General features: G+C 43.5%; 1 protein-coding gene across 1 annotated transcript in view; it reads left to right on the forward strand.

Annotated features, from left to right (window-relative positions):
* Window positions 1-1,466: 1,466 nt before the first annotated feature.
* dner (delta/notch-like EGF repeat containing) overlaps window positions 1,467-14,996 on the forward strand; it is a 90,107-nt gene continuing 76,577 nt past the window's right edge. The window contains exon 1 of the mRNA XM_086164904.1: window positions 1,467-1,910. Within this exon, the coding sequence (XP_086021030.1) occupies window positions 1,623-1,910 (288 nt within the window). The 5' untranslated portion in view covers window positions 1,467-1,622. The remainder of the gene's footprint in view (window positions 1,911-14,996) is intronic.

Here is a 14,996-nt window from a genome sequence, read left to right on the forward strand (position 1 = left end):
AGCTCAATGTGTATAAGACAAAGGAGCTAGTGGTGGATTTCAGGAAACAAAGGACTCACCTGAATCTGGTCACCATCAGGGGTACAGAAGTGGACATTGTGGACACCTACAAGTACCTGGGTGTCCACTTGGACAATAAACTGGACTGGACTTTGAACACCAATGCCATCTTTAAGAAGGGTCAGAGTCGCCTGTTCTTCCTCAGGAGGCTCAGATCTTTCAACGTCTGCAGGACCATGCTGCAGATGTTTTACCACTCGGTGGTATCCAAACAGACGCTGTTCATCTGACGCGTCATCTACGCTGTTGTGTGCTTGGGCAGCAGGCTCAAGACAGCTGACACCAACAGACTCAACAAGCTCATCAGGAGAGCTGAATCTGTCCTGGGAGTGGAGCTGGAGTCTGTTGTGCAGGTGTCAGAGAGGAGGATGCTGAGGAAGCTCCTCAGCATCATGGCCAACGTCCATCACCCCCTGCATGCCACACTGACATCCTGTCAGAGCTCTGTCAGTCGTAGATTGATACCACCAAGGAGCTCCACTGAACGCCACAGGAGGTCTTTCCTACCCGAGGCTGTCAGACTTTTTAATTCCTCTTCCTTCAGCTGAAGGGAATATTCAAATCTTTGTACTTTTTAAGACCTTAAAACACTTTATAGCCTTTACTTTGACACTTTATAGTTTTATTTGTATTCCTTATTCTCTCTCCTTCCTACGATTATTTATTATTGTTATGTTTTACTTGAAACTCTGGCACAACAATTTCCTTCAGGATAAATAAAGTTGTTCTTATTCTTATATATATGAATGTGTATCACACACACACATATATGTATCACCTCTACATAGATGCACAAATACACACAGTTATACATATATGCATATAAACAATATATGCACTCTCTCTCTCTCTCTCTCTCTCTCTCTCTCTCTGTCACACACACACACACGCACAAGCACACGCACACACGCGCACACATACACACACACACACACACACACACACAATGACACAATGTAAATTATATATACCGTTTATGTGTGTATGTGTGTTAGATGGAGAAGGTTGATTCGCTATGGCGACCCCCCAAGGGAAAATCCGGAAGGAGAAGACGAAGATGTGGGTATGTGTGTGTAATGTGTGAGTAAACTTAAGATGGTCTATCATGGTCTATGGTCTGATAACTGGAGAATACAAATGAGGGGATTTCTTTTATCTTTTTAATCTTTGTATCACATTTTTGGCAGAGGTTCATCACAAAATTAAGGTAGTGAGTAAACCCGTTGGAAATCATACGTAATAGGGGAAAGTCTGTAGAGAGTTTTGCCGTTACTCTGCACATTCGAAGACTGCCATGCCACCATTGCGAAGGGGTGGAGTGTATGTCGTCAGATTACCGTCACAGTGACTCGGACACAGCAAAGAGCAGGGAGCCCTCCCTCTCTCTATTCAGCCCCTGCATCTCTCCCTCACCCTGTGCTCGGCGGCTTTCAGCTCGTCAGCTCGACATCCTTCTTCTGACTCTCACACAGAGCCATCACACAGCCCTCAGTTGACGCAGATCTCAGCCACTTATTGCTGGGAAAGGATAGAGGGACACAAAGAGTGTAGAGGAGTAAGGGATGAGTCCATCACAGATTCTGCAAAGCTTCATGCCTCCCTGGCTTACCCTCCTATTATTCCTGAGCAACAGCATCAGGGCAATCCCTTCCCCTTTCCAGCTGGCCCCAGACACCCCTGCTCCAGCCGAGCCCACTCCGACCCAGACTATACCACATCTGGACCTTTGTGAAGGTCGACCCTGCCTCAATGGAGGGTTTTGCTTGACTCTACCACCCGCCGGCAGGCCAAAGACCACAGGGGAGTACACCTGCACATGCAACCAGGGCTTCACTGGACGCAACTGCGAGGTGAGTTTGGGTCTTAGCATTGGGATTTGTCCTTTGCAGACACAGAAATTATACTTCAACAAAATGTAAAAAAAAAAAAAGCATTATACCGGTGTTTTTTATTTGTGTGTATATTTGTTTTGCTGATTATAGGTACGTTTGGATACTTCTGTTACCTTTTAACAAACATAAATACTAGATTATGTAGTGATCAAAGTCTTAATGGGGAAATTTTATTCTTGAAACGTGGATAAATGTCCTTTATGAGGTCCTAATTTGCAATGACCTGATGAGGAGAACTCAACAGCATCCATTTGCAGTGTCAGGTTTATCTCCAAGGTTATTTTCTGGAAATTTGGCAATGCAGGTTATCTTTCTTATTTAAATTCTTGAGATATTTATTTGTCTACATTTTCATTTGCCCTGCCTTAGAAGTTGTATCTTGAAAAATAGGACATTTTTTCAACAATTTTTCTGTATCAAAGTAACACGGCACATATGATACAATTTTGGTGCTGTTGGTGTTTTGGGTTTTTGAGATTTACTTTTATCACTGTGGTATTGATTGTGGTAGGGGTGATGATTGTGTGTTTGAAAAGTTCTACAATCTCTGGTGGATTGGTGTTAACAAAGTGCATGCCAATTCAGTTTTCAATTTCAGGAGATGCTGAGGAGTAATTTCACATGATACTAATATGTTACCTTTGCATTTGCCTCCACTTGTAGGGACGAAAAGGCTTTATACATGAGAACAAGTCATAAATACTTGAATGAATACTAAATAAAAGCTAGTACTCACAATTGAATATCCTCACATGATGACTCAGGGTTGCAATAGGATAAAGCGAAACTGAGAAAATAATTGAAGAGATTCTTATTTGCATTTTTTGACATTACATCAATTACTGGGAACTGTAGTCTCTTGTCCAATCAGCTATTAGTAGCACGAAACTGTCACCCTACAAAATCCACCTCAGATGTACAAGAGTTAGTTATAAACTTGCCCCCTGTGAGTGTTTTTTGTGGTGGAAATTCTGGGTTTTACACTCCCCTCTTTGATGATGGCTTTATTAATGGGAGCATGTGCTGCCGCTGGGACAAGTGGTGCGTTGCTGTGGCAACAGAGGGGAAGGCAGCACTGATGGTAGGTGTTTGTGACTATTTCCTTGCCACTTCCTTGCCATTTTATGTATTTGCTATAATTTGTCATTGTTATTGTTATTACAATTAGTTTAATTAGTGTTGTATTAATGTTTATTGTGCTACTCAATATAGAATGTAACTAATCTGAAAATAAATTAATAAAATCTAGTAACAAAACAGTTTCAATAGATCTGAAAAGATTCAGCAGCTGAAAACACAGCTTCAAAAAATTGTAAGAGCATTTTTGACCTTGGAATATGTGTATGATAAAATCTATTTTAAGACGTAGGTGCAGCTGATGATTATCAATTTCACAATCTGAATATTCCATTTTTGGTCTTAAAGTGTAGTTTCTTTTGTATTATCATATTAGCTGGATTTTATCAAGCCTTAATTAATACTGAAATACATACTTGTATCTATTTAAATATCTATTTTAAATATCTATTTATTCAATAAAATTGAACTCTCAAAACTGTCCACACAGGCCCACTCTTTATTTTCCCCACAAAGACCTGTTCTTTTTCTAAATTACATGATTGATCTTAAAACAGGCTGTGATGTAAGCTCAAACAGGCCTCTGACTCATTCTAGGCATAATTTGAACATTACTGAGCTGCAGCATCAGTCTTTTACAGCATCAAACAATGAAGTGCCAAGGTGACTGGCTGAACTTTAGCTGAATTACCAACAGATGGCACTAATTCCACTCCTTGTGTTAACATATGTTTGTTGTCTTATATTTGGAATAATGTGTGACATATCAGCTTGTTGATGGACTGCAATGAGACCTGTATATTGTGGAGTATTTTAGCCAGAACCCCCCTGTGTCCTAGACTGTCCTGGTTTCACATCCCTGAATAGAAAGCAGCAGCTGCACTAAGTTACCTGTGCTACTTTAGCAATTGTTCTTTTCCATTCACTCCTTGATCATACTATGCCCACTAATCCCAAAACAGCTTCCACTTCAGCTTTATTACTTTTATACAGCACAGCTCCGGTCCAGCACACACTTCAGGCTGAGCTTGAAGGGAATAATTGATTTTTGCCTCTCCTTCTCCTTGTAGTTTGTTTTTTTCTCACTGGAAATCAGAGCAGCAGTGTCTTGAGATTTGGTAAATGACCTGTGTAGTTTAGCACAGTGCTGGTTTGCATCCACTGTGCCCTGCAGTCTTAGCAACACAGATAGTAAACTGAGAAGTGACCCAAAATTAAAGACTAATAAAAGGAGAGAGTCCGTGGGTAGAGGGAAGAGGACTGGACAGCAACATAACAAGGAGAAAATAAAAGGAGGGAAAAAAGTATAATCAAAACCCAAAGATTTCCTTCAAATAAGTATTATATTCGGATTTTTGGTCCCTTGTTTAGTTTCTGGTCAGTTTGGATAATAATGAAACTTTAAACACGGCACATAAATAAAGATGAACTCACAAATCCCTATTAAACATGTTGTCTTTATCTAAATATACATCATTCTTATTGGAAATAAGTCTGTGTTAAGTCTGTGCTAATTTGTTTTTAATCAATCAAGTCATTTTGTGGGTACTAGTTAAAATAATGTGTGTTTGCTTTTGTCATTTCTTGGATTATTCAGTAGTTTCAGTAGTAGTTTGAGCATTTTCTCATCTAATTGCTCATTTTGCAAAAATATGTCAGAAAATAGTACAATGTAATAATTATATGAAGGCAGCAAAGGAAATTGCACAGCCCATGGGCAATCTTGAATTGATTTGATTAAGTCAGATCGTACATTATTTTTTTTCTAAATGGATGATTTCATATAAGTTGTTATAACTGTGTGTCACATTTAAACAATGACTTATCTTTACTTCAAAAACTTTAAAAAGTTTAATCAAAGCTGATTTTGTAGTTGAGTTCATTTGTTTGGCAGGAACCGAGTGTGCAAATCCCTGACATTTTGTCATGAGGTTAAAGGACAGGATAAAGCAAATGCAGAAGACACAGATTTAATATGCTTTAGCACACAAACTTGAATACACTTTTACAGTATTTAATTTATTGACACCATTTTCAAAAACATTTCACATTCAAAACAAAAACAAAATGACATCACATCAAGCCAATCTTCTATCCTGTGACGGGAAAAATTAGAATGATATTTTTCATGTGATTCTAAAAGCATTTTATTTTGAGATAATTCTCGACTATTTTCCTGCATATATCATGCTCATAAAATGTAGTCATGTCTTTACAATTCAGAGGGTACTTTGACACACTTTTATTATATAGCTTAGCAAATTGTTCTCTTCTTGATGACTTTACCAAGCTAGTAATGATTTATTCAATAAAACAACAAAAACATTAATAACCGAAGCATCAGAGGAGAGTCAATACATTTACCAGTTACCCTCTGCCAGCATTAATATCAGCTTGCACCATCTCTGGATCACTGCATGTAAGCTACCTTGCAGGAATTCGCTGTCCCAGGCCCTAACGTGACTTATTAGCTTCTTAGTCTCTACTTTGTAAATTGCTGTGGATTATGTTCTTATGACACAATGGGGTGGCTGGGGCAGCACTGCACAGACCTTTGCCATGAACTATTGCCAAGGCGCTCTGGCCAGGATGCTCAGCTACTCAGCATTATGAGAGCAATGCATCATGAAAGAGATGGTGAAAACTTAACTCAATCAATACAGCCACCACATATGAAGGTAATTTTTCCTCTTGTATTTGCAGGGGGTGTACGGGACTTAAGGGGGTTAAAGATCTGATAGCTCAAATATCTTTGGCTGGAACTGCAGTAATATAAAGTTGCTATTTTCTACTATTTATGGTTCAGTTTTGGTACACAAAGTTCACATGTTAATGTGACAATGATTTTTAGATCTGCCCTGTACCTCTCAAATCCTATCAGGCCAATGTTTTTAATGAGCCATTGGTCCTGAAATCTGAAATTTATTTAGCTTGCTCAGCCAGGGTTGTGCATGAACACATTAAATTAGTAGTTTGAGCACATACACCATTACTACTTCACACACTACATGATATACCTAAACCATTGGCTTTTGGATAGGTATGGCGATTGCTACACATGTAGACCAATGTTTTCAAACATTTTCAGGTGGAAAAACAACAGCTACTCACACACCCTCTCTCTCTCTCTCTCTCTCGCACACACACACACATAGACGTACACACGCACAATATTTATATTTATTCATCCATGCATCCATCCATCCATCCATCCATCTTCTGCGGCTTATCCTGCACTCAGGGTTACGGGGGATGCTGGAGTGTTTTTTGCTCTGCAGTTTTGCAGTCTTCATAAACATTTTCCGTCCTGTTTTTAAGTAACCTTTTACTGATTTTTCTGCAAAGCTGGGCCTGCAATCTGATGTCTATAGCTTTAAAACTGGAATTGAGGTTAATTACATTTTTACATTCTTCTTCATTTCATCATTTGACATATTTTTAGCACAACATTGAAATGTCAATGAGAGGTGGCAGTGTTGCGTACACAAGATTATTACTCAGGCCCGACAGAGGAAAGATGATGTCCAATTTTAATATGAAATAATTTTCACTGTTAAATGATACCCACTTGATGTAAATTAGCTTTTGAGGTGAAAAAAGGTAGTGGGGAACCATCAATTTACAAGCTTTTGCTTCTAACTCAAATTGCTAAAGTTGTCTAGCAGATATTTAGTTATTCATACATTCATTATCTACACCACTTATCCTGCAGTCAGGGCTGCAGGGAGGCAGTAGCCTATTGGGTGAGAGGTCACTACAACCTGGACTGGTTGCCAGTTAATCACAAGGACACATAAAGAGACATGAAACTTTTCACTCTCTCATTCACACATCTGGGCAATGAAGGGTCTCAAAGTAACCTTCTGCATTTACTTTTGGAATGTGGGAGGAAATCGGAGAAATCATGGCAAAAATATGAACTCCACAATGAAAGACCCCCTTTTGGGTTCGAGCAAGGAACCTTTTTGCGATGAAGAGGAAGTTCTAACCATTGCACCACCATGCCACCCACCAAATGTTTAATTTTCTATTTTGTTATGGCAGGTAATGTATTTTTTATGCCTCAAGTTGGGATGTTGCTTGTAGTGGCATTTCCAAATAGCTCTCCTCATGGACATTCATGTCAGTAAACAAAGCTCCTTGGGGCTGAGCTGCATCATATGACTTGTAAGAAAGGTATCTATGTGTATGTGTATGTGTATGTGTATGTGTATGTGTGTGTGTGTGTGTGTGTGTGTGTGTGTGTGTGTGTGTGTGTGTGTGTGTGTGTGTGTGTGTGTGTGTGTGTGTGTGCGTATGCGTATGCGTATGCGTATGCGTATGCGTATGCGTACGTGTATGCGTACGCGTATGTGTATGCGTATTCCCAAAGGCCTTTAGCTTAGCTTTGACAGGGAGAACAGAATATGTCAAATTAAGTGGAGCTCCCAGCTCATCACAAGTCTACAATTTTCTTTGGAATCTTAGGGTTATTAGTCAGAAAAGGAATGGAAACATCCTTGAAAATAAAGTTTCTTTGTCCTGTTTTGTTGCAACAAAAGTATTCGTCCGCATATCTGTGGCTGTTGCCGCTGGTTATTGGTGCACGTAGCTGCAGAGAGAGAGTGTGAGTGAGAGTAGGTGTGAGTTTTTGGTATACGCTACTAAGGTTTTTGATGCAGGGGAGGCATGTTTCCACAGCCATGACTTTAACAAGGTGGTCTGCCGAGCGGGCTCTGTATTTCCTGAGGCATGTCAGTGTGGACGGGAGTATCTCCTGCTACTTCAGGAACAGTGGACACTGTGTCCTTCCCCACGGAGATCAACCGTCCGCATTCCTCTCCAGGGAACAGGAGCCTGGCCGTTAAGCTTCCACTTGGAATGAGGAAGAGGGGCAGACGAGGAGGAGTTCCCCAGTGGCTTTAAAGATTGGGCAACCAGAGGCTCCCCCTGCCATTAATCATCCATGCCAATGTACAGTCTCTCTGGAACAAGGTAGACAATTTGCAAGCAAACTTCAAGTTCCTCTCAGAATACAGAAGTACTTGCCTCATTGTCCTGACAGAGACATGACTTAAGCAGCATGATTTCCAAACCGAACTGTCAATAGATGGTTTCAGGGGGCTGGTGCAGAGACCCCACAGTGATGTGGAAATCAGTGGGAGGTAGACCCTGTCTATTCATACACAAAAACTGGTGTAAAATTGCAGTGGTCGGAGAATCTCTGTGCACCGCCAATAATTTAACTTTTTTCTGTGTTCTTGTGCCTGTCTTGTCTCCGAAGGGAGTGTCCACAAATATGTATAACTCTTATGTATATTCACCCATGGACAAGTACAGCCAATGCCACATTGGCCACATTGTGGATACAGTCCATGGGTTTCACAGTATGAGGGAAATTAATCACTGCAAAATTGGGAAGTCACTCCCAAACTTTAACCAACATTTAGTTCTGGTCTGGTCCGCAGAATCCATACAGTCTCTCCAGAACTGTTTCTTTTTGACTGGTCGGGGGACCTGTTCTTGGACAGCTGTTAGGAATTGGATGAACTGACTGAGATTGTCACTTCATGCATTAACTCTTTTGAAGACTTAATAATCTCTAGGAAATTAATTTATATTTTCCCAAAAGCAAGCCATGAGTGTCCAAATCCATAAAAAATGTGATAAATCAGAAAAACATTAGCTTTAACAAGGGGGACATTACCCGCAGCTGGGAGTTACAAAAACAAGTAAAATACAAACTCAAGCTTGCAAAAGCTAAGTAAGAAATTCTTTACAAACCAAGGTAACTTCTGATAAATTCAGCTTTCTGCATGGGAGGTGGTCAAATCCATTATGGGACTACGGTCCAGGAAGAGCCCCATCTCCTTTGTTATTATGCTTGACCCAGGGGTTGCTGATGTTTGAAACAGTCTCTATAACAGTTTTACTTTTGAATACTTGTGATTTTAGCAATGAGCAGTCGGTACTCAGAAATGCTCCCCCTGCACAAATGGACCCTCTGGTAGTCATCAACAGTGACACTGTCTGTAAACTTCTAAGAGGTGTGAAGGAGAGAAAAAGCCCTGGACCAGGCATTGGGGGTGATCTCCTGAAAAACTGTGTGGCACAGTTGGTTAGTATCTTTACTTCTATATTCAGCAAATCTCCCCAACGCTGCAGGGTGCCTTACCTCTGGAAGGACTCCATTATTGTTCCAGTGACCAAGACAAAATCACATAAATCTCTGAACATCTTTCAGCCCATTGAGCTCACGTCCCTTATCATGAAGACTTGTAAAGGCTGAAAACTTGGGTACAACCCAGAACAGGTTGGACCTGCTTCAGTTTGCTTCGAGAGGAAAGGGGTGTTGTTGATGCAGTCAACACTCTTCTCAACCTAGTTCTGGGTCACTGTGAGGGGGCACATACTTTCGTCCGTCTCAAGTTCCGCGTTCCATGCTCTGTCAGACAATAACAAACCTAGTGGTGGTGTAGGAGCTTGTGATAATGTACATTCTAAGAGAGACACACAAAAAGAGTAGTAGACAGTTGTGGTCTGTGCAGCCATTAGACACATCCAGGCATGTGGATGGAGATTTCTTCTCACCGCTTATACTGAAGCAATGTTGTCTTGTTCTTTGCATCTTTCGCTGGTTGCACTTGAGCATACTGTGCAACACTACCTTCACAACAACTGATGGTACTGAATGAATGAATGAATGAATAATGAATGAATGAATGAGTACCTTCAATGTCATAGGTAAGAAGTACATTGAAATTTGCAGTGCTTTGTCCTTACGGTGGGAAGAAAAAATAAACACACACGTTACATATCACACATTTACTCATGTTGACAATTATGCTAAAAAACAAATATACAGCTATGTAAAACAGTCTAAAATACACTGTTTCACATGGTTGTATCACGCTTTGGGTACAGGACACAAATGAGACTGGGGTTGTGATTATAAAGTTAAGTGACTCCTTTTTATGGGTCCCTGTTTCTCATCTGGTAAATCAATCTGATGGCCCATGGGAAAAAGCTGTTCCTAGACCTTTTGTTTGTGATTTTGAAATGCAGTATCTCCTGCCAGAAGGAAGGAGAAAGAAAAATTGGTGGCATGGAGGATTAGCAGTCATTTGTGATATTTCTCACTCGGCTGAGACACTGTTAGCTGGTGATGATCCACCAGGGATGGCAGAGTACTGCAAATGGTCTTTTCTGCTGAATAGCCCCTGTAACACCCAGTACACTCTCTATGGTTGATGGATAAAAGGAGAGCAGGAGTTGCTGGTTTAGACTGCATTTTTGAAGCACCCTCAAGAAATGCAGTTGCTGTTGAGCCTTCTTTACTACCACTGAGGTGTTTGTCAACCAGACAAGGTCCATTTGGAATTGGTTGCCCTCTCTACTCTAATCCTATTGATATGAACAGCGGCAGGAGTTGTTTCATGCCTCCTGTAACCACCTCTTTGGTCCAGGTGATATAATTATCAATGCACCATGATGTTAGTTTAAAGTTTAAGATTTCATCCCTGTAAACCGACTCATCCCCCCTTGTATGTGACTGTATTATTGTTGACAAACTTCTGATTGTATTTGAGGGGTAGGTGGAGGGTGCAGTCATGTGTGTTCAGACTGTACAGGAGGGGGATCAGAACACAGAACCTCTCCTGAAAGAGATGGTGAAGGAGCAGAATGGGCCCATTTTCACAGTCCATGGGCTGTTGGTAAGAAAGTCTTTGATCCTGAGGTGTTCATGAGGAAGTCTAGGTTAAGCAGTTTCTCAACTAGTAGGTCAGAGATTTTGATATTTTAAGCAGAGCTGGATACTCTGCTTAAGCAGAGAGCATCCTGATATAGCTTCCCGGAAGTTCCAGCTGGCTGTATGGGGATCTATGGTGATGGCATCTTTCATGGAACGCTATGCCTTTATGTGAACTGATTCAGATAAAAAGGAGGAAGGAGGCCCTGTTGCGATCAGCTACCAGTTTTTTCAGACATTTCTGGTATGCAAAAGACGATGCAAATTGGTCTGTAGTTATTGGGGCTAACTGACAAATTTTTTGGGGGGGGTGGGGATGATGGTAACCTCTTTTAGACAGAATGGAACAATGGCTTGTGACAGAGACTGTGATGTTTCCCGAGAACTGGTAGGCACAAGCGTTAAGTTCTCTCCTAAGTACTCCATCCGGCCCTGTGGCTTTTCTGGTGCTCTGTTTCCTGTGATTGGCTATGCATCTACAAGCTCACTGAAAATCTATAGAACTACACACAACCTGAACACAGGATGAAGAGAAGGTTCTCTCCGTAACTGCATATGTGTATGCATATTTAATATTGACCATAAATAAGCCTTTAAGTCATTCCATGGAAGGAAATAATATCCCCCCAATGTATTCTGCCAGTGTATTCAGGGTCTACAATGGGGCCTTTTACCAGTTGGACATGCTTGGAACACTTCAGGTTGACTGTACCAAGAACCATCCAGCTCTCTGAACAACCTCAACTGACTCCTTTCAACTCAGAGGAGCAATGACTCTGCATAGTGTCCCCTGGATGACCTTATTCCTCACCCTATCTCTGAGGTCAAGTCTAACTACCCAGTATGGGAAAGCAGTTTCAGCCTCTTGTGTCCAGGACTTTAGTCTTTTCCTAGTCCTACACAACAGATCTGATCATCTGGTTAACCAGTGACTGCTGTGAAAGCGCACCTGACAACAAGGGAAGGACCTTGCGACAGCATGGAAAGACAGCTGACAGGAGGAACAGACCCCAACGGGGCCATCACGGGCTAGCTACCCGTGGTTGGCGGGACCCGGCACAACTGGTGTATGGGTCCCACCCATAACTTGCTATGAAAAATGCTATGAAGAAAATACCCCCTGAGCCTGCGAGAGCGGGGGCGGAAGATGGCTCATCGGCAGATAACACGGTAACGAACACAGGAACGGAACAGGCTGTGAGTTTGATGATCAGCATACCAAGGGCTCCGCCAACTACAGCAGGACACAGGCTCCAGAACTGCGTATGTGGCTGGACAAAGGTTACTTCCACCCTCGGCCTGAAGATACACCAGGGCAAGAAAGGGTGCCTAAAGAAGGGTCAACAGGGATATCGCATCGACAGCTACTTTTTGAGAAGCAGGCCGAGTCAGTCGACTGAAGTCCAGCAGCAGGACACACACTACAGTCTGCAGGACATCAATGCCAGTGAGGAGGAAGAGCTAGGCGCAAGAGAGGAACCGGAATCCAACACAGCACGTCCATCAGCAGAGAAGAAACTTCTGGGGCGAAGGCCATTAGTCAAGTGGCCAAAGTCCTGCGACAAGTCACTGGGGAAGGAGATCAACACTGATCTCAGCAACATCCTAGAAGGGATCAAAAGCACCACCATGAAGAAGTTGGAGAGAATGGGCGGGCTGATCTGTGCCTATGGAGCGGAATGGTTCGGTGTGGTCGAAAGCAAGCGATCAAATAGAGCAGTTCCTACCAAGTCCAGAAGGCAGACAGAAATAGACCGCCTAGTCAAGGAGAGGAGGCAGCTGAAGAAACAATGGCAGAAAGCCACAGAGGAGGAGAAGGAGGGAATAAACCTGCTGCAGGAAGAAATTCAGAGTAGGCTTACAACACTGAGGAGAGCTGAAAACCTCAGCAAGAAGCGCAGAAGGAAGGAGCAAACAAGATCATGCTTCTACAAAGACCTCTTCCCCTTTGTGAAGACTCTCTTCACAAAGGAGAAGAGTGGAAGTCTCTCAGTGTCAAAGGCTGACCTGGAAAAACATCTGGAAAAGACCTGCACAGATGACCGTCACCTTGAAGAGGTTCCCCTCCCAACTGACATGCCACCAGTCAACCCACCACAGTACGAGCTAGAAATTAGCCCACCTAGATGGAGTGAGGTGGACAAAATTGTGCATAGAGCAAGAGCCGCGTCGGCCCCAGGCCCCAACGGAATACCATACAGACTCTATAAAAATGCACCAGATGTCCTGCGATTTCTCTGGAGGCTGACGAGAGTGGTGTGGCAAAAGAAGGAAATACCGACATCCTGGCGGAGGGCTGGAGGGATCCTTATCCCCAAGGAGAAGGACTCATCAGAAATCAGCCAGTTTCACCAGATCAGCCTTCTAAATGTGGAGGGAAAAATCTTCTTCAGCGTGGTCGCTCAAAGACTGTCAGGATTCCTGAAGGAAAACAACCTGAAAGCAGGCATCTCCGGCTTCACCGGGTGTGTGGAGCATGCTAGTGTCATCTGGCATCAGATCCAGGCTGCCAAGAAAGAAGGAACAGATCTTCATGTGGTGTTCCTGGATCTTGCGAATGCCTTCAGTCCCTCACAACCTCCTGTGGACAGCCTTCAACTACTTCAGTATCCCACTAGCTCTCACAACCCTTGTCAAGGCCTACTTCCAGGACATTCAGCTCTGTGTGACAACTGCAGAGTACACCACAGCATGGCAACAGCTAGAGGTGGGGATCATGGCCGGCTGCACCAGCTCCCCTTGGGTCTTCACCTTGGCAATGGAGGTCATCATACGGGCTTCGTGATGGGTGGTTGGCGGACAGCGAATAAGACCCGGACTGAGGCTGCCACCAGTCAAAGCCTACATGGATGACCTAACAACACTCACCACAACCAAGGCTTGTACAGTACGGCTAATAGGCAAGCTCCAAGATAACATCAAGCTGGCTCGCATGAAGATCAAGCTGAGCAAGTCCAGAAGCATTTCCATTGTCAAGGGGAAACTGTTAGACCACCGCTTCTACGTTGGTGAGGAACCCATTCCAACAGTTTTGGAGAAGCCTGTGACGAGCCTAGGTCGTTAGTATGATGCCTCCATTACATTACATTACATTTGGCAGATGCTTTTATCCACAGCGACTTAAAATAGAGGACATAGGGACAGCAAATAACACTTGCAAATACAAGAGGCACAGGAAATATACTACCCGGAAATATGGAAATACGCCCCCCTCAAGGATAAATAGCAAATAGAGCAGCCCAGGAAGGAGGTTGCCAGCGGCATGGAGAACATTGACAGAACCCTGCTTCCGGATATTGGATTCAAGCAACCCCTTGTAGCCCAAGCGCCCCCCATCCTGGCAACTGGGAGGTAGTGGACCCTGCTGGCTGCAACTGAACAGGCAAAGGCAGCCCTCAGACTCAGGGACATTGTGGGCTGGGTTCAGGAGGGGAGGAGAGGACTTGGGCTCGGGGCCAGTACAGCAGCCTGGAGCAAGGCCAATCCAGCCCAGAGACGCAAGCTGGTGGTCCAGGAAGTTCGCCGGGAAGAGGAAGCAGGAAGGCGCGCACAAGCTGTGTCACAGGCGAAACAAGGGCAGTGTGATGACATGGGAGGGAGTTGATAAGCGGAAGATCTCCTGGAAAGATCTGTGGGAGATGGAGGCCTTCAGGGCGAGCTTTACCATCAGGGCAGCTTATGATGTCCTGCCTTCTCCTGCAAATCTAAACCAGTGGTATGGCGAAGACCCTACATGCTCTCTATGCTCTATACATCCTAGTGGGAGGCAAGACCAGCCTCACCCAAGGCCGTTATAGATACAACCAGGGACTTAAATGTCTCACAGTGCTGCTGGAAACTTGCCAGACGCCCTTCCTCTCCCGTCATCCCGTTGGCACACAACTCCATTCGTGCGGGAGGGTCAAGCCAGCCTCGCCTCCATGAGGACTGACCTTGGGCAACTGGCCAGTGCATGGGACTGGAAGCTGCTAGCGGACCTGGACAAGAAACTTTGCTTTCCACCTGAGATCGCATCCACCAACCTGCAACCAGACCTCGTTCTGTGGTCATCGTCACTCAGGCTCTCCTACATCATAGAGCTCACGGTGCCCCGGGAGGGTGCAGTGGAGGAGGCCTATGAACGGAAGAAGCTGAGATATGCTGAACTTGTCGCAGATGCTCAGCGACAAGGCTAGGAAGCGAAGGTTCGTCCAGTGGAAGTAGGCTGCAGAGGTTTCATAGCCACGTCAACATCTAGG

This window comes from Fistularia commersonii, chromosome 18 (assembly GCF_037954325.1).
Source record: "Fistularia commersonii isolate RoL2024-O1a breed Wild chromosome 18, RoL_Fcom_v1.0, whole genome shotgun sequence".
Lineage (NCBI taxonomy): Eukaryota > Metazoa > Chordata > Actinopteri > Syngnathiformes > Fistulariidae > Fistularia > Fistularia commersonii.